The 23,713-nt window shown below is 67.6% G+C and overlaps 5 protein-coding genes across 5 annotated transcripts in view; all 5 read left to right on the top strand.

Annotated features, from left to right (window-relative positions):
• Positions 1-1,335, top strand: part of EMIHUDRAFT_71074 (glutamine amidotransferase) — a gene marked incomplete at both ends in the record, with an annotated part of 3,200 nt that extends 1,865 nt beyond the window's left edge. The window contains 2 exons of the mRNA XM_005788071.1: positions 262-600; positions 826-1,335. Coding sequence (XP_005788128.1) covers positions 262-600; positions 826-1,335 — 849 coding nt within the window. The remainder of the gene's footprint in view (positions 1-261; positions 601-825) is intronic.
• Positions 1,336-1,923: 588 nt separating this feature from the next.
• On the top strand, positions 1,924-5,330 carry EMIHUDRAFT_227503 (hypothetical protein; the record flags this gene model as incomplete). Its single annotated transcript, XM_005788070.1, has 6 exons — positions 1,924-2,412; positions 2,500-2,640; positions 2,797-2,970; positions 4,654-4,748; positions 4,836-4,858; positions 5,077-5,330. The coding sequence occupies 6 exons, from the start codon at positions 1,924-1,926 to the stop codon at positions 5,328-5,330; spliced, it is 1,176 nt and encodes a 391-aa protein (XP_005788127.1).
• Positions 5,331-12,319: 6,989 nt separating this feature from the next.
• Positions 12,320-14,746, top strand: EMIHUDRAFT_455334 (hypothetical protein; the record flags this gene model as incomplete). Its single annotated transcript, XM_005788069.1, has 8 exons — positions 12,320-12,696; positions 12,759-12,817; positions 13,030-13,077; positions 13,148-13,279; positions 13,352-13,396; positions 13,578-13,831; positions 14,203-14,305; positions 14,636-14,746. Exons 3-8 carry the CDS (start codon positions 13,048-13,050, stop codon positions 14,744-14,746), a joined length of 675 nt encoding a protein of 224 aa, XP_005788126.1. The 5' UTR covers positions 12,320-12,696; positions 12,759-12,817; positions 13,030-13,047.
• A 29-nt stretch (positions 14,747-14,775) lies between these two features.
• EMIHUDRAFT_227499 (hypothetical protein) lies at positions 14,776-15,576 on the top strand (the record flags this gene model as incomplete). The annotated part of the gene is made up of 2 exons (XM_005788068.1): positions 14,776-14,904; positions 15,007-15,576. 2 exons carry the CDS (start codon positions 14,776-14,778, stop codon positions 15,574-15,576), a joined length of 699 nt encoding a protein of 232 aa, XP_005788125.1.
• Positions 15,577-18,653: 3,077 nt separating this feature from the next.
• Positions 18,654-23,095, top strand: EMIHUDRAFT_227496 (hypothetical protein; the record flags this gene model as incomplete). The annotated part of the gene is made up of 9 exons (XM_005788067.1): positions 18,654-18,956; positions 19,071-19,640; positions 19,863-19,943; positions 20,065-20,162; positions 20,314-20,746; positions 20,861-21,531; positions 21,863-21,947; positions 22,064-22,718; positions 23,070-23,095. The coding sequence occupies 9 exons, from the start codon at positions 18,654-18,656 to the stop codon at positions 23,093-23,095; spliced, it is 2,922 nt and encodes a 973-aa protein (XP_005788124.1).
• Positions 23,096-23,713: the final 618 nt, after the last annotated feature.

Genomic DNA, 23,713 nt, shown 5'->3' with positions numbered 1-23,713 from the left:
CGTGTGGGGGCCCGGACCTTGTTCGAGTCCGGGCTTCCACCCCTGGGTTTTCTTCCAACGGGAAGGGTATCAAGGCCGCGCCCCCATCGACACGCAGGTTTGTTCGGCGACCTGCGGGGACCGGGCCCCCCTCCCTTCCCCCTCTTTTTTTTCCCCTTCTTTTTCCGGCCCTTTCTCTCCACCTTGTTTCTTACCCGCCAAGTCCACGCCCCACGCGCCAGCCCAACCCCCCGGCCCCTCTTCCACCGGCTCCCAAGCCAGCCGCGTTGGACTCCGACCCTTTCCCCGACCCTTCTCTCCCGACCCTTCTCGGACCCCTTCTCGGACCCCTTCTTCGTCCCGCAGGGGCGCATCATCGAGCCGCTCAAGGACTACCACAAGGACGAGGTGCGCGAGCTCGGGATCGAGCTCGGGCTGCCGGCGCCGCTCGTCTGGAGGCAGCCCTTCCCCGGGCCCGGCCTCGCCATCCGCACGCTCTGCGCGACCGAGCCGTACCTCACCGAGGAGTACGACCGCTCCTCGGCCGCCCTCGCTGCCGAGTGTGCCCGCCACCCCGAGCTGCGCCTCACTTCGGCGCTGCTGCCCGTCCGCACGGTCGGCGTCCAGGCGCGCGCACAGCGGCACACCAGATTCGCACACTCTGTACACCCGCCCCGCCCGTGACGACGCGAACCCAGTGGCAGTTTACGTCCGACCGCCCCGGAGGAGAGTTGTGTTCCGCCCGAGGCCGTGCCCCCATGCCCTCCTCCCCCGCGTGCCGCGTGGTGTGGATGCACGCGGCGGAGGCGCTCACCGCTCGGCGCTCCCTCCCCTTTCCACGCGCAGGGCGACGGCCGCTCGTACTCGTACCTTGCCGCGCTCTCTTCCGACGCTCCGCCCGACGAGCAGTGGGAGGCGCTCTTCACGCTGGCGCAAGAGATCCCGTGCCATCTGCACGACGTGAACCGGATCGTCTACGTGCTGGGCGAGAAGATCGCCGCGGCGCCAAAGGCCATCACGCCGACGACCCTCACGCGCGACGCGCTCGACCAGCTCCGCGCGGCGGACCACATCGTCACGCAGACGCTGACCAAGTACAACCTGCTCCGCTCGCTCGCCCAGGTGCCGGTGGTGCTCTTCCCGGTCGGCTTCGGCGTGGAGGGAGCGCGCTCGATCGGCATCCGCGCCTTCATCACCCGCGACTTCATGACGGGCAAGCCCGCGCTGCCCGGCCGCGACCTCCCTCTCGAGATGCTCGTCGAGCTGCAGCGGCGCATCCTGGCCGAGGTGCCGGGCATCGCGCGCATCGCGCTCGACATCACCTCCAAGCCGCCCGCCACGACCGAGTGGGAGTGAGCCGGCGCCCGCACGCGGCGAATAGCGCTCCGCCCCGCGGGGCGGAGGAGAGCGGGGCCACATACGTCGCGCATGCTCTGCGTGGAGTTAGGGGCGGCGGGTGTTGCCACTTCCGCCTGCGCCCTCCGCTTCTCGTGTCGCCCCTCACGCGCTTAGACCTTACTTGTTTTGCGTTCTGACTTCTGAGACACCCGTCTCGAGGACACATGCGCACCCGTCTCGGCCTCCACCGAGAGGACCATAGGTGAGTACATCAATCATCAAACACACACTAGCTTTCAGCCAAACATGGCTCATCCTCATGGGGGTCGGGGAGAACGAGAGGAAGACTTTTCCAAGGCAGAAGAATTCTAAAAGCCCGAGAGTGGCACGAAAAAAAATCGTTGCCGACGGCTGAGAAAAACTAGTTTTGCCAGAAAACTCCCTCCCACAGAACTGGCGCACCAACGAGAACGTGTGCAGATCACAGATCACTCGCCAGAAGAAGAAAACACGTTCACGCGCGGGACGCCTATCGGCTAGCTGCGCTCGTCATCTGCCCACAGAGTTCCCCCGAGAGCGTGGGAGAGGCCGTATCAGTGTTGACCGATGGCGTGGGAGCCACCGCGGCTCAAGCTCGGCCTGGTCGGCTGCTCGTGGTTTGCACTGCGGGCGCACGTGCCGGCGCTGCTCGCGCTCGAGCAGCGGGTCGGCGTGCGCCTCACTGCCGTGTGCTCGCGCACGCGCAAGTCCATGGCGCGAGCTGAGGCCAAGATCCACGCCGCCGACCCCGAGCGGGAGGTGCGCCGCTTCGCCAAGATGGAGCAGCTCTTTGCAGATGCGGACGTGGACGCTGTGCTGCTCGTGCTGCCGATCCCGCTGATGCCGGCAGCGGTCGAGGCGGCGCTCCGCGCCGGCAAGCACGTGCTCTCGGAGAAGCCGGCTGCGCCATCGATCGAAGCGGCCCGCCGCATCCTCGACACGATCGCCGAGCTCGGGCCGCGTGCGCCCGTGTGGCTGGTGCTCGAGAACTGGCAGTTCAAGCCGTCCGTCCGCTGGCTGCGCGAGCGGCTGCAGGAGGGCGCCATCGGCCGCGTGGTCTCGGCGCACCTCTCGCACCACCACCCAGCCGACCCGGCAGACCGCGCGGCGGGCGGCGGGCGGGAGCCGCCGTGGCGCTCGCAGGCCGGAGAAGGCGCGTGGCTGGTGGACGCGGGCGTGCACTGGGCGCGGCTGCTCCGAGAGGCGCTCGGAGAGCCTGTCGAGGGCTCGGCCGCGCTCTGCAGCGGCGCGGATGGCGCGGGCGGCGGCTCGCTATGCGGCTGGGTGCGCTTCGAGCACTGCAGCTCCGCCGCCACCCTCGCACTCAGCTCGGGCGGTCCTCGCCGCGCCTCCGCCTCCTCCTCCTCCTCCTCCTCCTCCTCCTCCTCCTCCTCCTCCTCCTCCGCCGCCGCCGCCGCGCCTCCGTCGCTGATTCTCGAGGGCGAGCTCGGCGCTCTCTGCCTCTGGGCGGCGGAGGAGGGGGGCGGGCACAGGTGCGGGCGGGCGCGCGTCGCGCTCGAGCGCTTCGGCGGAGAGGCCACGACGCAGCTTCTCGACGGCGACGGGTGGGTGGAGGGCGGCGTCGCCGAGAGCCTCGAGCACGCGCTGACCGCGGTGAGAGCGCTGGTCGTCCGCCGCGCGGGGCTGTGGCCGGCGAGCCTTGCGACTGCGGGGCGCTGCCTGCTCGGAAGCTGCTCGGAACCTTCTCGGAACCTTCCTGCAGGCGAGCCTTGCGGCCGCGCCGTGGGGCACCCACTGCCTGCTCGGCTGCGACGAGGCGCGCCCACGACATGTCCACGACACGTCCACGACACGCCCGCTACACGCCCGCTACACGCCCGCGACACGCCCGCGACACGCCCGCGACACGACGACACGTCCGCGACACGCCCGCGACACGTCCACGACACGCCCGCGACACGTCCACGACACGCCCACGACACGCCCACGACACGTCCGGCAGGCGTTGCGCGACCTCGCTCTCGTGTCGATGCTGCTCCGGTCGAGCGAGACGCGACGGGTGGTGGCTGCGGCCGAGGCGCTCGCGGCGGCAGAGAGTGGCGCTGCAGCTTCGCCGCTGCTCTCCTTGCCGCCCACCGAGGTGAGGGGAGATATGGGGAGATATGGGGAGATATGGGGAGATATGGGGAGATATGGGTCTCCGTGCCGCCCACCGAGGTGAGCGACGCGAGCGGGACGCGCTTCTTTGTGCCGAGGCTCCTGCTGCCGTGCGCCACGGCGGCAGAGGTGGGCGGCGCCCTCGCCCTCGCCGCCTCGCTGCGGCTGGAGGCGCGCCCCGCGGATCTCGGCTACCTCTCGGCCATCTCTCGGCTACCTCTCGGCCATCTCTCGGCTACCTCTCGGATCTCTCTCGGCTATCTCTCGGCTACATCTCGGCTCTCTCTCGGCTGTAGGCGCTCCCCCTGGGCGCTGCACACAGCTGGAGCGGCTCCTATGCGGCGGCGGGCGGCGAGGCGGGCGGCGAGGCGGGCGGCGAGGCGGGCGGCGAGGCGGGCGGCGAGGGGGCGGGCGTGCTCAGTTTGCGGCTGGGCGGGATGCGGCGCGTGCTCTGCATTGACGCGGCGCGGCGGCGGGTGACGGTTGAGCCGGGGCTGAGCTTGCGCGAGCTGCGGCGCGTGCTCGCGGCGCACGACCTGACCGTAGGCTCGTGGCCGATGCTGCTCGAGCAGACGGTCGGCGGGGCGACGCTCGGCGCGGGGCACTCAGATGCAGAACAGCCGATCCCTGCCTTCCAAATAGCACTTTCGAAGGCAGCGTGTTCCGCTGTTTTGCAGCCGCGATGCTGCTGCTTGCAGTCGCTCTGCAGCCATAGTTCGGCCGTTCAGAGTCTGACCACACCGCACGACACTGCATTCTCGCCCTCAGCTCCCCATGTCCCTGCACCAGGAGCGGGGTCGCACGGTTCGGCGCCACGGGACGGCACGCTGGCGGACGCGGTGGTCGCGCTCGAGTTGCGGTGCGGCGCCGGCCGCCGGGTGAGTCTTTCCGAAGAGGGAGGGGCGGGGGGCGAGGCGTGCGGGGAGCGGGGAGGGGGAGGGGCAGAGGGGGAGAGACGTAGCGAGGGGGAGGGCGAGGCTGCGGTCGCTGCCGGCACGGCGGCCAACGGGAGCGGCGGCGGCCGCGGCGGGGAAGGCCATGGCGTCTCCGCGCCCGCTGCTCCGCCGTCGCTGCGGGCTGCGCGCGTCTCTCTGGGCGTGCGGGGCGTGGCGGTGGGCGCATCACGCTCGCGTGCGAGCCTGTACTCTGCAGAGTACAACGTCAAGTCATCTCGTGCAGGTGAGCATCACGCTCGAGTGCGAGCCTCGGTACTACGTGCGGCGACACGTGCACACCATGGACCTGGCCGCGTTTGTCGCGCGCTGCGACGCTATGTGCGAGGCCTGCCACCCTAGATGCGGAGCACTGACCCGTGCACCCGCCTAATCAATGAGCATCTCCTCCTCACTCACCGCTCACAGGCCTACCGCCACCTCTGGGTCTGGTGGGCGCTCGGAGAGCCGCAGCTCTGCGCGTGCGCGCTCGAGGACGTGGGCCGCGCCCCGGCACCCGGCGCGGCGCGCTATGACGGCGAGAACTGGTACCGCGGCGCGCCGCCGCTCGCGGCGCCGCGTGGCGAGGGCGAGGGCGGTGCGGCGGAGCCGGGGCCGACGGCGCGGTGGGTGTCGCTCGAGTACGCTCTGCCGCGGGCGGCGCTCGCAGAGCTGGTGGCCACGTTGGGCAGCGCGGGCTTCCTCGCCGCGAGCGGCTGCGCGGGCAAGACGCTCGAGCTCAAGTTCGTGGGCGGGCCCGGGAGAGCGGAGCAGGGCGTCAACGCGGACGGGCCGGTCGTGTGCGCGAACGTGCTCTGGCGCGTCGCCCTGCCGGCAGGGTGGGGACGCCTAGCGGCGCTCGAGCGGGTGCTGGCCGGGCTGGGCGGGCGGCCACATCTGGGGAAGTGCCACGGCCTTGCCTGAGCCCTGGTCTGACAGCCTGACAGCAAACCCCGGACAGCGCCTGACAGTGCCCGACAGCCTGACAGCGCTGACAGCACTTTCTCTGACAGTCTGACAGCACGTATCTGACAGCCTGACAGCAGAGCCTGACAGGCGAGGCGCTCCGTCGCTGTCAGGCCCTAACGTGACAGCCTGACAGCTGCCCGACAGCCCGAAAGCACACAGTGGCCTGACAGCAGCGCTGACAGCCCGACAGCAGCACAGACCGTACACAGTCAGACCCCCCCCGTAGAGCCTCTTTCTTGTGCCCCATGAGGGTATAACAAAACTATTACATGCAAAGACATGAACATGTGAGTGTGGTCCATGTAGTCATGGGATGGTCATGGGTCTCTCTCTCAACCCTCCCGCCCCAGCCCCCACCTCTGGCAGAGGCTCTGCGGACACCCCTCTCTAGACTCTACGGCTTTAGCACCGGCGGCTGTGCTGCTACTACAAATGAAGCTACCAGCTAGCCTTCTGGGGCCCTACAGCCATATGCCTACGGCGTCTGGGTGGGGTGGCCGCCGCGCGCCGTCTGTGCCGCCGCCGCGGCCTGCGCCTGCGCCGCCATCTGCGCTCCCCAGGCTGCGGCCCAGGCGGCCGCCCCTGCCGGCGTGATCACGCCGTAGGAAGGGGGCAGCTGCGTACCCGCTGGTCTCCTCTTGATAGTGTCATAAGTGTGGCTGGTGTGTGTCAGAGCCTGACAGCACCCCGACAGCTAGCCCGACAGCACCACCTGACAGCACCTGACAGCAACAGCCCAACGTCTGACAGCAGCAGCAGCCTGACAGCTCTGACAGCTCCGACAGCGTCTGACAGCAACACCCGACAGCTCCGACAGCACCCGACAGCTACAGAGCCCCTCGCATGTCAGACACGCACCCGACAGCACCCGACAGCACTGACAGCACCTGACAGCTGGTCTGACAGAGGCACCTGACAGTGCCTGACAGCTGCCCGACAGCCCGACAGATCACCTGACAGCACCTGACAGCCTGACAGCATGGCCGCAAGTACGCCGAATTCCCATGAAAACAAGTAAAAAATAGCAGAAAAAAGAAAACCCTGAAAAATCGGCGCCTGCGGCGGGCCATGGGGCCCCATCTCCCCCCCGCATGGACACCCTCTGGGCCCCCCGCGCCGGCCCAGAGGTGTTCACACGGTTGCGGAAACAGAACATTACCGCTCACCCCAGGGCCACGAGAATGGGCGCGCGAAACCGCTCAAACCTCAATATTAATGCGCCGGTTGCCACTCCTCTCGAATCCGCCCGCGCAGCGCGTGGTTTGGGAAGGTGTGCGTGTGCTGGAGCGCCTCGCCCGTCATCGGGCTCGTCGACTTGGTCGCGAGCCAGCGCTCGATCTGCTTTCCGCTCGTAGGAATGGCCGTCCGCCGCCATCACCCTCCGGGTCGCTCATCTAAAGATCATAAAAAACAAAACACCCTCCGCCCTCGCCCTCCGCCCCTGCCCTGGCTGGCCTGGGTGGCAACTCCTCATCATCACGCGCCAAGCGGGAGGGAAGTGGATGGGGCCCTGAGCCGACCTAGCCCCAGACGGAACGGGGCGCCCAACACGTGCCCGGATTACTGTGCCTTCCCCGGGTGCAGCCTTTCGGTTCGTGAAGGGTCGGTGCGAGTCGTGCTTTCCTCGATCCCCCGCCCTCCCCCGCCATCTCCGCCGCTTTGGCTCTACAGCCTTACCACCGGGAGGCGGCGAGGCGAAATCAGACTCGGTCGAGAGACCCCAGATTGGCATCCATGCCTCTCTGGCTGGACAGGGTGGCCCGCCACAACGACCCCTGGAATTGCGACTCGCCGCTTTCCTCCCGCTGTGATTCTGTGTGAGCTCTGTGTCTTGATTTGCCAACAACATACCTAAAACAAAAAAACAGAAAAACAAAATCAATCCGCTTGACAGTGACAGTAGTCAGTACAATTGAAACGGCCCGCCCCGTACCCGCGACCATGCCTCCGCCGGCCAAGGTCGGCCCCGCTGGGCCGAGCAAGACGCCGCAGCAGGTCTTCGAGGCGCGCCTGGTGGCAAAGCAGAAGACGGAGGCTAGAAAAGCGGGTCGAAGGCGATGCGTGCGCCTGACGTTCTTCTTCATCTTCCTTGTTGCGTTCGTGCTCGCTTGGATGCTCATCGCATTGCCAGGCGCCGCTGCGTCTCCTGTGGGGATACGTCGCCATATAGTGGCGCCCATCAGATCATGCCTCCTGTGGGATAACAATAGGGTCATACGTGATCGCGGAGACGAAGCGGTACGATCCAGCGTATGGGCTCAAGCTAACCCTAGGAGCGTGCGATCTCGACTTTTTACCCGGCTCCACTGCGGATGTGGAGTACGCGTCGCTCACGTCCGCCAGGTCTTTCCGGTTCGTGGTTCGATCGACGGATGCCAACATTGCCGAGGCGCTCACGGCCAGGAACCCCATTGGTTGCGAGAGCGAGGTGCTCCAGTCGTGCAGGCGCGTATGTCTGGTCAAGGTGACCGTTCCACCCGGCGCCACAGGCGCATTCACAGTCGACCAAGCTTCGGTGCAAAAAGGGGGAGCTGTCCCGCTCCCGGTCATCACGGTGCAGCCTGGCGCTGTAGTGCCGGGCTTGCGCGTGGGCGCGTGGTGGAAGCATGTCCCCACCCTCTCGGCACGCGTCGACAATGCCACCATCAACCATGTCTCGTGGTATGCGGGCGATGGCGACTTTGTTGCCATCTCCTCGGCCATCGCCTCCGCCTCGCTGTACGCAAAGGGCTCCGGTTCAATCTACCTCCTCGACATCGAGGCCAGCGGGAGGGATGTTGAGGTCAAGTGGAGGCAGCCCAACGACCGCTTTTGCGCCGCCACCGACCTGCCGCCGGCCACAGCCGAGTTTCTCCCGGCCTCCGACGCGTGGGACCAATGCGACATCCGATCGATCCTTGACGGCACGGACGAGGTCACCAACTACGCTGCTTTTAGTCTCCTCCGCTCGACGTACGATGCTGACAGCAACGGTCGGGTCACCAAGGAGGAGTTCACCACCGCGCTCTCGGGCATGCGGTGCTGCGGTGGCTCATGCCCCCACGCTTCGTGGTGCGAAAGAGAGTCTTTCGAAATTGGCTTCGCCGATCCAGGGCTCTACGGCCTCTCCGTCAACGCCTTTGCCCGGCGCCTCCTCGAGGCCAACAAAACCATGTGGTTCCCCAAATGCAAGAGCAACCTCCAACTGTCTCACGGCGTTTCGGCGCTTTCGCCGGTATTGAGCGTGTCCACCATGCACTCTGAGCATGGATCGCTCGTACTCACCCTACGACAGGGCGGCGGCATGAGCCAGCGAACCACTCTGGACAGCGCATCGACCTGGCTATCGACGCGCAACCAGACATGGTCACCATCTGGCGGCCGTCCATCCGGAATGAGGATTGATCAGGCAGACGCGACACGTCTGCACGAGAAGTACGCCAACACGCACGCCTGTGCCGACGACTGCACGGAAAATATCTACCTGTCGATAGACGTTGTCGGAGGTGCTGGCTACCCCACAGCTAGGTTCGTGTACGCCAGCAACGTCGCGTACCTGCTGCTCGACCTCGCGCACATTCGGTTCTTGACGCTAAATATGCTCACTCCGCCCATCCACAGAGAGCGCGTGCGCTTCACGGACAACGACTGCGAGCTCGACGCGCTGCAGGGCGACGAGGGCGCGCGCGTGCGAGCCCTGGCGTCGATGCACGCCCAGATCCGCAAAGCTCTCCAGTCGAGCGTCTATGCGACCAATGTGCCAATCCGCGGCGAGCTCGTCCTCGTCGGCGACACCTTTGACGACTCGTGGGGCACCCTGGCTCTCTTCAACTTCGGAGACGACGGAGAGATGCAGCGGTGGGCGAACTCGGCCCTTCGCGGGCAGCTCGAGCTCGCCGCCATCATTAGCGTAATCTGCGGCTGCCTCTTCGGCATTGCGCTCGTCGCCATCCTATTCCGCCTGCTCCGCAGCATTCAGACAGCCAACTATTCACGCTCACAGGCGATGAGGCAGGTTGTGCTGCGAAAAATTGGCATCACGGAAGAGAACATTCGCGAGACGATGAACTCGGAGCGCGCGAGCGGCGGCCCCGACTCGGAGGCTCCCATGTGGAACCCGTTCAGCCAGCCATTCATCCTCATCGCACAGGTCTTCATCAGGCCGTTGCGTCAAAAGTTCATCCATTCCCTGGCCAAGTTCTGCCGAGAGAGGGTGCAGATCACCGAGGCTGAGGAGAACGAGGAGCGTTTCGCCGACGCACACGCTCCAATGTATCCTCACGGATGCTAGGAAGTGAAGCCCAAAAGTAGTTCGCCGTCAACGATTGGGGTAGGGGCCCCAACTCGTGTGAGGCTACTACTTTATCGCAGGTACTCACTGAGGAGCGTCTTCTCATATGAAGGGTCTTCATCCCTCCTGCCAGTCTTCACGGATTTTCGGGTTGTGAGGGCGCTCTGCTCCTTTGCCCTCGCTCCTCCACTACTGCTTTGGGATGTCAGGTACTGTGTAGCTCTTCCTTGTGGAGGCACGCGACGACTCCAGACGGACCCTAGTACGCTCCAATGTATCCTAAACGGAGTGAATTCTTTATCGGGCGCCGCCGCCGCCGACGCCCTGCTCCTCCCCTCGGCAGGTCCTCGAGTGCCTGCCACATGCCTGCGGACGACAGGACCGACCCCGGCCATGACCTGGTGCTGCGCCTCCCCGTCAATCCCTACGTGCCGACCAGCACCGTCCTGCGCGACGTCACCGCCAACGTCGGACTGAGCCGCTTCAACGCAACGCCACTCGCATTTGCAGACTATGACGGCGACTCGCTCATCGACATCCTCGCCGCGTCCCTCGACGGGAATGGCAACCAGCAGCTCGCGGCGTGGCTCTGGGTGAGAGCCAGCCGCCGCGCAGACGCCGCACGGCCCACGCGTTCGCGCACCTGCCTCCGACAGCCCCCGCCTCCCTCCGGCGCACTGCTCACGCCTCGCTCGCCACCGCTCGCCCCGCGCGCGCGCAGCGGCCCGACGTTCTCCGCTTCGAGGAGCGCAGCACCTGGCCAATGCCAGGCCTGCTCGGCCTCATCCCGGGCGACTACGACTACAACGGAGCACTCGACGCCGTCGTCTTCGAGGCGATTCTATGCAGCAATCTTATTGAATACGATGGGAATCAATAGTGTGAAGCTCCGCGACGCCGACACCGCCACTTCCATCGCTGCCTCCGCCGCCACCGCCACCGCCCTCACTGTCGCCGCCGCCACTTCCCCACCCGCCTCTGCCTCCTCCCTCTCGCCCTCCCCGCCGCCCCACGGCACCGTCTCCTGTGCAAGCCCTTTCTGCCCGTGAGCCCGCCACCACCCGTGAGCAGGCGCACCCGTACTGCTCCTCGCTGGTCAACATGAGGCTGTGCAACCACAGCTTCCACTGCACGCCGCTGCCGCCCGCCTCGGAGCAGCCGACGCCGGTCGACGTCGACGGCAGCAAGAGCTCCCCCTCGCCTGATCTCGAGTCATCTCGGGTCATCTCGAGTCATCTCGGGTCATCTAGGCGGCAAGAGCTTCGCCCTCCTCGCCGGCTTTGCCAACGCAACCGAAGAGACGGGCGAGCGATCACCCGAGATATAGCCGAGGTAGCCGAGATACAGTCGAGATATAGTCGAGGCCGAGGTGTAGCCAAGACACGGCCGCCAACGAGACTGCCTTCTCTGCTATGGCCGCGCCCACCACCGCCTCCATCCCCGCCGCGACCATCCCGCCCACCACACCGCCCTCCGCCGCCCTCCGCGCCTCCAGCGCCTCCGCCTCCAGCGCCTCCGCCTCCAGCGCCTCCGCCTCCAGCGCCTCCGCCTCCAGCGCCTCCGCCTCCAGCGCCTCCGCCTCCAGCGCCCGCCCTCCACGCCCTCCTCCGCGGCGGACGCGTGGTCGACGTGTGCAGGACCCGTCCCGGACACCTGTGTAGCCGAAGTATAGCCGAGATGCGGCGTGTTGCATAGCCGAAGTATAGCCGAGAGACGGGGTGCTGCAGTGTTCGGCGCGTTCCGTCTGTGCGCACCGCGGCGGCGGTCGGACCCCTCTCGGACCCCTCTCGGACCCCTCTCGGACCGCTCTCGGAACCCTCTCGGACCCCTCTCGGACCCCGCTCGGACCGCTCTCGGACCCCTCTCGGACCCCTCTCGGACCCCTCTCGGACCCCTCTTGGACCCCTCTTGGACCCCTCTCGGAACTCCGTCAGGCGGACCGAGCTGCGGCATGCTCAACGAGAGGTGCGGCGTTGGCGATTGCTGCGGCTGCGGTCTGACTTGCACCGCGGTGGCGTGTGTAGATGCGGGACGCGCGCCTGTCTCCACGCGCTGGACAGGTGCGAGGCTCTGGAGGGCGGGGCAGGAGGGTGCGAGGCTTTGGAGCGTGCCTTCGATCGCCCCTAGCAGCTGCCCCTAGCAGCTGCCCCGGCCGGGTCACCGCAGGCGGGTAGTCGCACGGCACACCGCACACGGGCAAGCGAGGCCTCTTCGCGCAAGCACACCCCCCCTGGGCCCAAGGTCACAGCACACACGGGCAGTGCGAGGACGGGCAGGCAGGCTCCGGACAGACAGACACGGCGCGGGCGACAGGCAGACAGAGCTGAGGGCGTGAAGGAGGACAGGCAGGCAGGACGGGCAGGCAGGCCTGCTTCGCGCCTCTCAGCTCCTCTGCAGCGCACGGCTAGGTGCACGGCTGGGTGCCGGGGCGACACGCCCCCGAGGTGACCCGAGGTGACCCGAGGTGACCCGAGACTGTCTGAGAGCAGGTGGTGGGCGGGACGCGCTGTCTGCCCGCGCCGACGAGCACCGCGGCGCTCATGCGACCGCGCGGCCAAGCCGGCGACTTCGCGGTCGCGACTCCGTTTGGAGCCTTTGCGCCCGCGCGGGGCGACGAGGAGGCGGCGGCGGACCGCGCCGTGAGCGAGCCGATCGGCCGCAGCGTGGCGGCCGCGGCGCCGCGCGAGCGCTTGTCGGCGGCGGCGGCCGGCGGCGAGCAGGGTGGCGTGGAGGAGGCGGCGGGCGGCGCCGCCGCCGATGCCGACGGCGGCGCCGACCCGCCCGCGTCGCTGCTGCAGGCCCGGTGGCTGGCGGGCGGCGGCGGCGCGGCGTATGCCCCCGCGGCGGGCGTCCCCGTGGCGGCGGGCGGCCTTCGCAGTCGGCCAAGCAAGCCGCTGCCGAAGGCGGCAGCGCGGAGGCCCGCGCCGGCGGCCGGCGCATCTGCGGCGGGGTTGGCGGCGGGCGGCGGGCGGGCGGGCGGCGGGCGTGCCGACACGCGGGCCGGGGCGGTGGGGGCGTCGCGGCGGCTGGACGCTGCCGCGGCGCGGAACGGCGCAGGCACGGCTGGCCCGTGTGCCGGCATTTCGGGTCCCGCATTTCTTTTTTCCTCATAGGCGACGCGGCTGGCCACGCGGCGGACGGTGCCGACGCGAGCAGCTCTGGCGAGAAGGGGGTAGCCTCGCCCCTAGATGATAGCCGGAGATAGCCCGGAGATAGCCGCGAGATGGCCGAGAGGTTGCCGAGAGGTTGCTAGAGGGCAGAGGTATTCGGCTGTACTCAGCCGTGTCCGCTGCACGCGCCGCCTGTCTGCTCACGCGATGCTCCGCAGGCACGGCACGGGACCGTAGTCCCGCCCCCTCACATTTGGCGCGTGCGATGACGCAGGAGCCGGGCCCGCTGATCATGCCCGCGGCGCCAAACTCGAACGCGCAAGTCGCGGCCTTCACGGCGGCGCAGCTTGCTGTGAACGGCGTCTTACTCACGGCTCGCCGCCTGTGATTAGGTCGACCTCGACGGCGACTGCATCGCCGACTTAGTCGTCGTCGCCTTGCCCGACGGCGCGGCGAGCAGGGTCGGTTTGGACAGCAGCGCGCCGCGCGGCTGTGAGACCGTGGCGTGCCGGTTGCTGGTCTGGGTGCAGAACGCGGCAAAGGTGGGGGCGCCGCGCTGGGCCGCGGCGCCCGACTACAATTTCTCTCTCCCCGAGGGCGCGGGGCAACTCGCGTTTGCCGACCTCGACTCTGACGGCGCGGTCGACCTTCTCTTCCTGGCAAACAAGTCCTCCCCCCCTCCCTCCTCCTCCTCCTCCTCCCTCCTCCTCCTCCTCCTCCTCCTCCTCTCAGCTGGAGCTCCACGCGTGGTATGCCGTCCTCGGCGAGCCGAAGCCGGACCCCCCGGCCCTCACGAGCAGCCGCCCGGCCGTCGGTCAGCAGTTCGACGCAGAGGCAGACTGCGCGACGCGCCCGCCGCAGCCAAAGTCGCTCTGCCAGCCGCGCGCGCTCGCGTTCTTCAAGCAGGCGTGGGCGCTCCCAGGCGGGTGGGCTCTGGCGAATCCGCTCGGCGCGAGGCCGCCGACGCTGTCGGTGGCCGATTTCGACCTCAACGGTTTCCCCGACGCGCTGCTGCCGCTAGTCGCGCCCGCCGACGCGAGCGCGTCGGACCTCTCGCCCTGCTCTGCGGGAGAGCCGTGCGTGCTGCTCCTCTTCAACGACGAGAGGCGACGCCTTCCGAGACCCTTCCCCCTCCAACACTCCCCCCTCCGACACCCCCCCTCGAAGCTACCGAGACCCTTCCGAGACCCTTCTCAGACCTTCCGAGACCCTTCCGAGACCCTTCGACGCTGCTTCCCCCCTGGACACCCCTTTTGGACCCTTCCCCTTCCCCCCCCCCCCCCCCTCGGCTTCCGACACCCCTCTCCTGCCCCCACCCACACCCCTCTCCTGCCCCCACCCGCCGCGAGCGCAGACTCCACATCCATGCCCCACCGCCCGCGCGCTGCACCTCCACCGCCCCCCCGCCCGAGACACGTCGACGGCGCGTCCACGCACCGTGCTGCAGGCTGCGCTGCCTCGAGGCCGGCGGAGGCGACGAGGGCGCGCTGCGGCTGTACGAGGCGGAGACGGCCGTCTACCCGCCGCCGTCCGAGCTGCGCCTCTACCCGGTGCCGCGACACTGTCCGAGACTCTTCAGAGACACGTCCGGGACGCAGCCGGGCCGGGCCACTTCCGAGACACGGGCCGAGGCGGCCGAGGCGCGGCCTTCGGGGCCGCGCAGACCTCACGGCCGAGATTCGCCGAGACTAGCCGAGGTTCGCAGAGGTTGGGCGATATCAGGCGAGATTTGCCGAGATTAGGCGAGGCCCACGCACACCACACACCTGAGATTTGCCGAGATTCGCCGAGATTCGCCGATGTCCACGCACTCCACGCGGCCGCGAGAGACACCACCGAGCACTCCTGGAAGGGAGCACTGAACCAAAGCCTCGCTCCAGATGCTCGGCGGCGCGAGCGCGGGCGCCTTCTACGACTTGTACGAGGACGGCACGTGGGACGTTCTCGCGCTGCAAGCCGACGGCGGGCTACCGCACCACCCACGGGACTGAACCCACACTGGATTCGAGACTCTGGAGGTATGGGACTAGGCCGGCTGCGCGCGTGGCGCAACTCCGGCGTGAGCGGGCAGTACTTTCTGAAGGCCACGACGACGGACGGCGCGTGCGCCTCCGACGCCTTCGCCGTCGTCCCCGGCGAGGAGGGGACAGTCACGCTTCCCGCCGCCGGAGAGAACGCCCGGGCCGGCTGGGGCGGCGGCGGCTGGGGCGGCGGCAGCGGCCTCAACTCGAGCGCGCTCGCCGCGGTGGAGGCGTCGGCCGTGGAGGCGAGCGGCGGCGTCGGCGCCGCAGGGCGGTGCGCCGCGCAGGTGGTCGACCGGCCGTTTGGCGCCTGGCTGCGCCAGCCGAGCTTGCACCAGCCGGCGGTGACGTACCAGTTTGCGACGTCGCTGCCGACCCGCTGGTCGCGCGTGAGCGTGTCGTCGATCTGGTCGTGGAACCGCCAGAAGCAGTCGCGGGTGGGGGTGCAGCTGCCGCAGGGCGGGTACTCGCCGCTGGCCTCGCCCTTTCTGCTCGTCGGCCTCGGCCTCACAAACGACTACGTCGAGCAGCTAATGGTCGGGATGCCGGCGGGTCGGCTGCGGCGGTTCGAGCAGGCGGTGCTGCCAAACTCGCAGCTGACCGTCATTCCCCACCCGCTCGACGCGCCGCACGGGTGGGAGATGCAGCTGTACCTCGAGCCGCGCCAGCAGCTGGCGGTGGCGCTCGTGTGCAGCGCGCTGCTCCTGCTGCTCGGCGCCGTCATCGCGGTGCTCGAGGTGGTCGAGCGGGTGCACGATTTTCGTGAGAACAAGGCGCTGAGGCCGGCGCTCCCTCTCTAGAGCCGTAGCGCGGAGGCCGGAGCACGCGTGTGTGTCGTCGTGTGTCGTGAACACGCGTTTTTTGGACATGCTGGATGTCGACATCCAAGGAGGCGAGTACCAGCTCTTCGACGACAACGCCACGATGAAGCTGCTGCGCGCGCGCGTCCTGCGCGTGCACGTTGGCGTGCACGACTGGCGCCCGTCGAGCAACGCGCCGCTCCTCGCCCAGTTCAGCGACGACGACTGGCATCGCGCGTGGTTCTACCCGAAAGGAGCTCAACCCACCGCGTGGGGCCCGGTGAGCTTTGCCGACGGCGTGCTTGGGCTGACCAACCGGCATGTACCGAGGTGCGAATGTAGTTACGAGGTGGGTGTACGTAGCTGACGTCGCACGAGCTCTATTTGCCTCATGCGTGTATACAAAAACCCGCGTGGCAGGCGTGCGCAAAACGCGTCGAGCTCATCAGAAACAGTGCCAAAAAGCACGGAACGCCACAGAGCACGGTTTCAGAGCGCAGAGGGTCAGCTCATCCTCATGGCATGACCTGACCGTCATGGCTCATTGCGCGTCGGAGATGGGTGGTGAGCCTGTACGTATTCGTATATATATCGTGGGTATATGCCCATCGGGGGTGAGATTGCAATCCAAACAATGTCTTTCTTCTCCGCATTGCTTTTTCTTTCTTTCTCGTGTTGTAAAATTCTTTCTGAGCTAGCCTTCGTTGTTAAGGAAACAAGAAGTGGGACACACATGACACATGCTGAGGGAGGGTGTAGAGGATGTAGAGAGTAGAGCACTTGGAGCACTTGGAGTGCGGTTAGTAGCCTCACATCCAGGACCGGGGAGCTCAGAAGCGCACCCAGTTGGCCGGATGATCGGGATCGGGCTACGGGCTAGAGAGCCCTGACCCCTAAGAGCTAAGTAAGGGGGGGGTGCGCGGTCGCAGGGCCATAACACGTCTCCGAGGGATAGTTCCGTGTACCGGGTTACCCCTTAACTGCAGAACGCACCCTCTTCCTCGACCGTGGGGGGGGGTGCGCGTTCGCAGGGCCATAACACGGGTCTCCGAGGGTTGGTTCTGCGCTCCGGGGTTCCCCCAGCGGCGGAATTTTTCCCTCGCGCTGTGGGTCCCCCTAGCTGCGGAACGCCCCCTCTACTCGGAGCTAAAGAATACTCTCCGAGGGTTAGCCCCGCGTACCAGGTTTCCCCTTAACTGCAAGGACGCCCCCTCTACTCGGAGCTAGTGATACGTGATACGGGAATACGTACCGCCCCCACGCAGTACCTACACTAATCGACGAGAATACAAGAATACGCAGCTGCGAGACGCCTTACTCGAAGATAATACGAGAATACGCAGCTGCGAGGCACCTGTCGAGCAGCTTCCGCGGCGAGCAGCTTACTTGAGGCGGCGAGGGTGGAGGCGAAGGCGAGGGAGGAGGCGGCGAGGGAGGAGACGGCAAGGGAGGAGGCGGCGAGCGAGGAGGAAGCGAGGGAGGAGGCGGCGAGGGGGGGGGGCGGCGAGGGAGGAGATGGCAAGGGAGGAGGCGGCCAGGGGAAAGGCGGCGAGGGAGGCGGCGGCGAGGGAGGAGGCGGCGAGGGAGGAGGAGGTAGAGGAGGCGGCGAGGGGGGAGGAGACGAGAGAGGAGGAAGCGAGGGAGGAGGCGGCGGGGAAGGAGGCGAGAGGGGAGGCGGTGAGGGAGGAGGCGGCAAGGGATGAGGCGGCAAGGGAGGAAGCGGCGAGGGAGGAGATGGCGAGGGAGGGGGCGGCGAGGACGGCAAGGGATGAGGCGGCGAAGGATGAGGCGGCGAGGGAGGAGGCGGCAAGGGGAGAAAGTAGCGCGCTCCGCTGTAGAGCTGTAGAGATGTAGAGCGCTCTGGAGCGCTGTAGAGCTGTAGAGCTCTACATCCGGCGCGTGACGATGCGCCTCCGTTGTAGAGCGATGTAGAGGCGCTCTACAACGTGAAATATCTACAACAAACTCTACATCATAAGCGGCGAACGAGGCACGGTCGCTCTCCGACATGAGGCGCGTTGCACTTGCCAGTGCTGCCCTGGCCTTCTGTCTGCCCGCCCAATGGGTGGCAGGTGCCTCTGCTGCTGTGGCATGCCTCACGGCTGCGACTGGCCAGCGCCTCGGCGCGTCAGCTCGGCTCGGCGTAGCGATCGTGGCCAGCGCAACTCGCTTGGACTCAACGCTCAGCCAGGAGCTCCCGCACGCGCTGGCGCGAGTCATGGCTCATGCAACGCTCAACAATGATCGCCTCGCCTCGCGCAAATGCGACCGTCCTCGCAGCCGACAGTCCACCGCCTGCTAAAGAAGCACAGCGACGAATGCGGCACCGGCGACACATGGCAGGCTGGTCATGACGCAGTTATAGGGTGTTGTGTGTCGTCGGAGTGACTCTCTGTGTGTCAGGGATAGTCAGGGCTGTCCATCAGAGCTCCAGTAAGCTCGGAGACACCCCATTAGCGCGGCTCGACCTTTTTGAGTCACTGCCTTCCCGGCGGTTTTGCTGTAGAGCCTCTACAACAAACTCTACAGCAAAATCGCGCTCTACATCGCTCTACAACGGAGGCGCATCGTCACGCGGCGGATGTAGAGCTCTACAGCTCTACAGCGCTCTACATCTCTACAGCTCTACAGCGCTCTACACTCTACATCCTCTACACCCTCCCTCAGGACACATGACGCTGCACACACACTCACTAACACACAATCTCGCACCGCACCGCACCCCGCACCCCGCGCCCGCCGCCCCCACCGCCCCGCCTAGGTGGGAAAGAGACGAGGAGATGGAACAGCCCGAGGAAGAAGCCTCAATCACGTATGGGAGGTTAAGGTGGCGGCGTCACGCTGCCCGGCTTCCCGGGTGCCGGGACAGCCCCGCCCTTTCGAGGCTGCAGGCAGGACAAGGTGAACGACTGACCCCATACGCCCTGATACCTTCCTATTACCGCCTAAAGAAAGAAAGAAAACGGGCAACCCAAGGGAGGGATGGGAGGACGGCACGCCGCCACCACACAGCTATTACCGCCTCCCCATTTCCAAGAGCACTGGTTTCTTCCCGGTTGCCTGCGATAAACACGGATATGCTTGACTCGGCTTTCGGCCGCCTCTACGCCTCACCCGACGACTCGTGCTACGTCTTCACCGGCTCGCACGGCGCCGCCCTTCTTGTCAGCCGTCGGAGCCGCGAGATCCGCGTCGTGTCGCCCTCGGACCTGGAAAGGCTGATCGGCCCCGCTCAGGCACGGGCGCGCTCCTGCGTCGTCCACGCCTTGGTGGGCGTGCTCTCATTTCCGGACGAGCGGACGCTGGTCATCGTGACCGATTCCGCCGAGCGCGGGGTGCTCTCGGCGGACGGCGTGGTGCGCGCCGCGGCGGTGACCAAGGTCGGCTTTCTGTCGCTCGGCGCGAGCGACGCGAGGCCTGCAGCGGGCGCGGCGGGCGCGGTCGCCGACGCGGCGGGGCCGGCCGACGGCACCAAGCAGCGGCTGCAGCTCAAGGAGCTCCTCGAGGCCGGCGACTTCTTCTTCTCGCACCAGGCGCCGCTGACGCTGACGCTGCAGCGGCAGTTTGCGCTCGCGGCGGCGGGGAAGGAGGCCCTGGCGTGGGAGCACGTGGAGGGGCGGTTCGTGTGGAACGGCGCGGCGCTGCAGCCGCTCGTCGAGGCGGGCATCGGGCCGTGGCTCAGCCCGATCGTCCACGGCGCGCTCCTCTGCGAGCCGCTCGAGCCTCTTTCGGGCGTCTCGATGACGGCGTGCCTCGTCTCACGCCGGTCGTGCGAGCACGCGGGCACGCGCTTCAAGGCGCGCGGGATCAACGACGACGGCCACACCGCAAACTACGTCGAGACGGAGCAGTCCCTCCGCTTCGAGCTGCGAGGCGGCGCGGAGGGGGCGATGGCGTCGCTCGTCCAGGTGCGCGGCTCGGCACCGCTGTTTTGGGAGCAGCGCACGTCGACGATCAAGGTAAACACCAAGCCGAAGCTGACGCGGAACGCCGCGCTCTGCCTGCCAGCGCTGCAGCGGCACGTCGCACAGCAGCTGGCCGCCTACGGCTCTCCCGCCCTCCTCGTCTCGCTCCTCGACGCCAAGGCGCTGGCTGCTAGATGCGGAAGATCTCCCCAGATCTCCCCAGATCTCCCCAGATCTCCTCAGATCTCCCCAGATCTCACCATACCTGCATGCCACGGGGCTCCTGTCTGTAGACGTGGAGTCGCGAGGGCTGCCCGGCCCTTGCCCCACCGCCCCTGTGTGTGTGGAGAAGTTTACCTGCCCTGCCCCCACCTTGCCTAGGGCGAGGAGGCGGCCCTTGCCGCTGCGCTCGCCGAGTGCGCTGCCCGCGTGAGCGTGCCGACGGGGCAGCGGATCAAGTACGTCCCCTTCGATTTGCGCCAGGCGTCAAAGATGCATCTCGGATGCATCTCGGCCGCATCTCGGCCGCATCTTGGCTGCATCTCGCCAGGCGTCAAGGTCGAGCCGCGCCGACGGGCTCAAGGCGGGCGTCGCGCACCTCGCCGCCGACGTGCGCCCCCTCGGCCACCAGGGCGACGCTCTTCTTGACACACTCTTTCGATCGCGCGTGTCGTCTTTTAGGTGCGCTCCATCGGCCACTTGGTCGCGCAGGGGCCGCGGCTGGCGTCGGGCGGGCGGCGCGGCGGCGCGGCGGCGGCGGCGGCGGTGGTGCGGCGGACGCAGCAGGTCGGGTGGTACTAGTTGAGTGGTCGTAGTCGTGATCCCCGATCAGGATGGTCTTGTTGTTGTGGACTCAGGGCCTGGTGCGCGTCAACTGCCTCGATTGCCTCAACCGCACCAACTTGATGCTCGCCGCCCTCGGATTGCACGCCGCGTCGGCGCAGCTGCGCGAGCTCGCCTCCGCCCTCGCGCTGAGCTCGACAGCGGAGCAGGTGGCGCGCGCGTGCGAGCCGGCGCTCCTCGCCTCGCTGCAGCAGATGTGGTCCACGACGGGCGACGCCGTGTCGATGCAGTACGCGGGCACCGCAAACATCGGCAAGGGCAGCGCGTCGAGCTTGCAGCCCGAGGCTTCGGGCAAGCGGTCGCTCATCGAGCGCGCTAAGGGCACCGTGCAGCAGGGCCGCATCGCCGTCAACCGGTACGTGCACGAGACGTTCCTCGAGGACGGGCGTCAGGCGGCGATCGAGTCGTTGCTCGGCGGCGCTGTCGCGCCCGCGGCGCTCCGCCGCTCGAGCACCCTCGGCAGCAGCGGCGGCGGCGGCGCGCGGGTGCGGCTCTGGGTCGGCACCTGGAACGTCAACGGCAAGGTTTGCTCTGAGGCGCTGCTGAGCGAGTGGTTCCGCAACGGCGCGCAGCACGAGCCGGCGGTGCCGGACATCTACTCGATCGGCTTCCAGGAGTTTGTCGACCTCACCGCGCGGAACGTGCTGAGCGATGACGTGAGCCGGCGCAAGGAGTGCGCCGCGCGGGTCGAGGCTGTGCTCACGTCGCTGCACGGCGAGCGGTACGTCGCCGTCGGCATGGAGCAGTGCGTCGGTGTGCTGCTGATGGTGTACGTCCACCCGCGGCTGGTGAGCGCGGTGACGCACGTCCGTGCCGACGTCATCAAGTGCGGCTTCGGCGTCGGCGACGCGCGCGCGGGCAACAAGGGCGGCACCGCCGTCCGGATGGCTGTCCACGGCTCGCAGCTCTGCCTGATCAACGCCCACCTCCCCGCGGGAGCCTCGCACGCGGACGAGCGCAACGACACGTTTGACGAGATCGTGGCCGGCCTGCAAAAGGCGTACGGAGAGCGGCTGCGCGGCGGCCCCTTCCCGTCGCCTCTCGAGCACGACCTGTGCGTCTTCGCCGGCGACCTCAACTACCGGCTCGAGCCGGGCGGCGCAAAGGAGGAGCAGAACCAGGTCGTGCGCGACGCCGTCGCGCAGGGCAAGTGGGGGAAGCTGCTGCAGATTGACCAGCTGCGCGCGCAGCAGCGGGCGGGCCTCGCGTTCCAGGGCTTTGCCGAGGCGAGCATCGATTTCCAGCCGAGAGCACCCGAGAGCGCCCCGAGAGTACCCGAGAGTACCCGAGAGTACCCGAGAGTACCCGAGAGTACCTGAGACTAGGCGAGCATCGACTTCCAGCCGACGTACAAGTACGACGCTGGCACCAGCCGGTAAGCATCTCCCTTCCCTCCACCCCCAGCTCCCCTCCCTCTCCTACCCCCTCCCCCCCTCCCCCCCCCTCCCCCCCCTCCCCTCTCCCTCGCCTGCCCCTCGCGCCAACCCTCTCCCCTCCAGCTCCCCTCCCCAGCCCCCCCTCCCTCCCTCCGCTCTCAGGTACGACTCGTCTGAAAAACAACGCGTCCCGTCGTACTGCGACCGCGTGCTCTGGCTCGAGCCGCAAGGCGCCGCGTGCAAGCCGGTCGCGTACGTCGCATGCCAGGGCGCGCGCGCGCCTCCGATTGCACGGCCGTCCCTCGCCCTTCGCCGAACCTCCCCCGGACCTTCCGTGCAGGAGTGCTCGTCTCGGACCACAAGCCGGTGACGGCGCTGCTCGACTGGAGCGCGGGGAGCTCGCAGCGGACGTCGGCCGAGAGCGCGGCCTCGCCGGCGCAGCAGGCGGCGGAGGCGTCTCTCATCGACTTCGACGCCATCGACCTCGACGGCGACGCGAGCGCTCCGCCGCCGCTGCCGTCGGCAGAGTCCGCCTTTGCCGACGAGTTTGACCTCTCGGAGCTGTTCGGCTTCTCTGCCGCCGCCGAGGGGGCGGCGGCGTCCGCGACGCCCCCCTCGCAGCCGGCCGCCTTTGACCCGCCCGCGTTCGCCGCCGGTAGCGCTCCGGCGGCGTTTGACCCGCCCGCGTTTGCTGCGGGCGGCGCTCCGGCGGCAGGCGCCGCGTTTGACGCGCCGGCGTTCTCCGCCGGGGGTATGGGGGCGGCGATGCCGCCGGCGCAGTTCCCCGCCGCGGGCATGGGGGCGCCGATGCAGCCCGCGCAGCCCGCGCAATCGACCGCGTTTGACCCGTTTGCCAGCAGCACCGCGCCGGCCTTTCCGGTCGCTTTCGGTGGCGGCGGCGGTTTCGAGGGCGGAATGCAGGGCGGGATGCAGGGCGGGATGCAGGGCGGCTTCGGGGGCAGCATGCTTGGAGGAGCGCCGGGTGGAATGCAGTGGGCGACGTTCTCGGATGCGCCGAGTCCCGCCACGGCGCCAGGCCCGGGCAGCGCGGCGCCCGCGGCGGCTGACCCGTTCGGCGACCTGCTCTCCTGACGGTGCGAGAGGCGGGGCGCCCGTGCGCGCGTGCCGGCTGCCGCCGTGGGCTTTTGGGCGCTTTTTTGTTTTCTTGCTGTGATACATTCCCCGCGGTGAGTACGGCTTTATTGATTATTCCTACATCCTACGGATGGGGGATTCAGAGAGAGAGACGACAAAACGCCGAAGAACGGATACACCTTCGAAGTCCCGGAAACCCGGTGGCTGCCGGTGCCGTGCGAGCGCTAGCTAGCGCGAGTGCTCACCGTGTGGCCGGGCCGCATCGAATGCGTAGGCTCCTACTGCTACATAAGGCCATAAGCCTGATAAGAGGCGATATGACATAAGCAGTACGGCTCTACGGTAGCCCTCTAGCAGAACCCGCCTAAGTGCGTACAGTGGCGTATGTAGAGAGAGAGATTTTAGAAAACCAACAAGAAATCACGACTCGCACAGTGATTTGGGCTCGGCAGCTTGTCAGCCCTCAGCCGAAGCTGGGGCCGGTAGTCTCTCTCTTCGTATGTATGTATGTGGACACCGACGCGGTATGGGTGGACGCTGGACAGATGATGACGACACGCACGAGCGACACACAGACACAAACAAGCTCACAGGACACAGTGGCGGCCACTGTATCCGGGCCGGCGGTGCACTCCCCCCCAACCGTACCTTGGAAGAGAGTCCCTCGAGCTTTCGAGTACTTTCGAGCCATACCCGGGTATTGCCTCTCTGCCCGCCTTGTGCTGGGCGCCAGCTCGGCCGTTGGCTGCTGGTGTGGAGAACGTGAGCTTGGGAGGTAAGCGTCGGCCGCATGAGCTCAAGCTTCCTCTCGGCGGCCGGCCGACGCCGAACGGACCTCGTCGCAACGCGTTGGCCGACAGAGAGCCCGTGTCCGCCGCTCGTCCCGCGATTTCTCCCACTCCACGGCGACGGCTCTCA

Source organism: Emiliania huxleyi, assembly GCF_000372725.1.
Source record: "Emiliania huxleyi CCMP1516 chromosome Unknown EMIHUscaffold_139, whole genome shotgun sequence".
Taxonomy (NCBI): domain Eukaryota; phylum Haptophyta; order Isochrysidales; family Noelaerhabdaceae; genus Emiliania; species Emiliania huxleyi.
The sequence above is the reverse complement of the archived record's forward strand: the minus strand, read 5'-3'. Positions and strand labels throughout refer to the sequence as shown.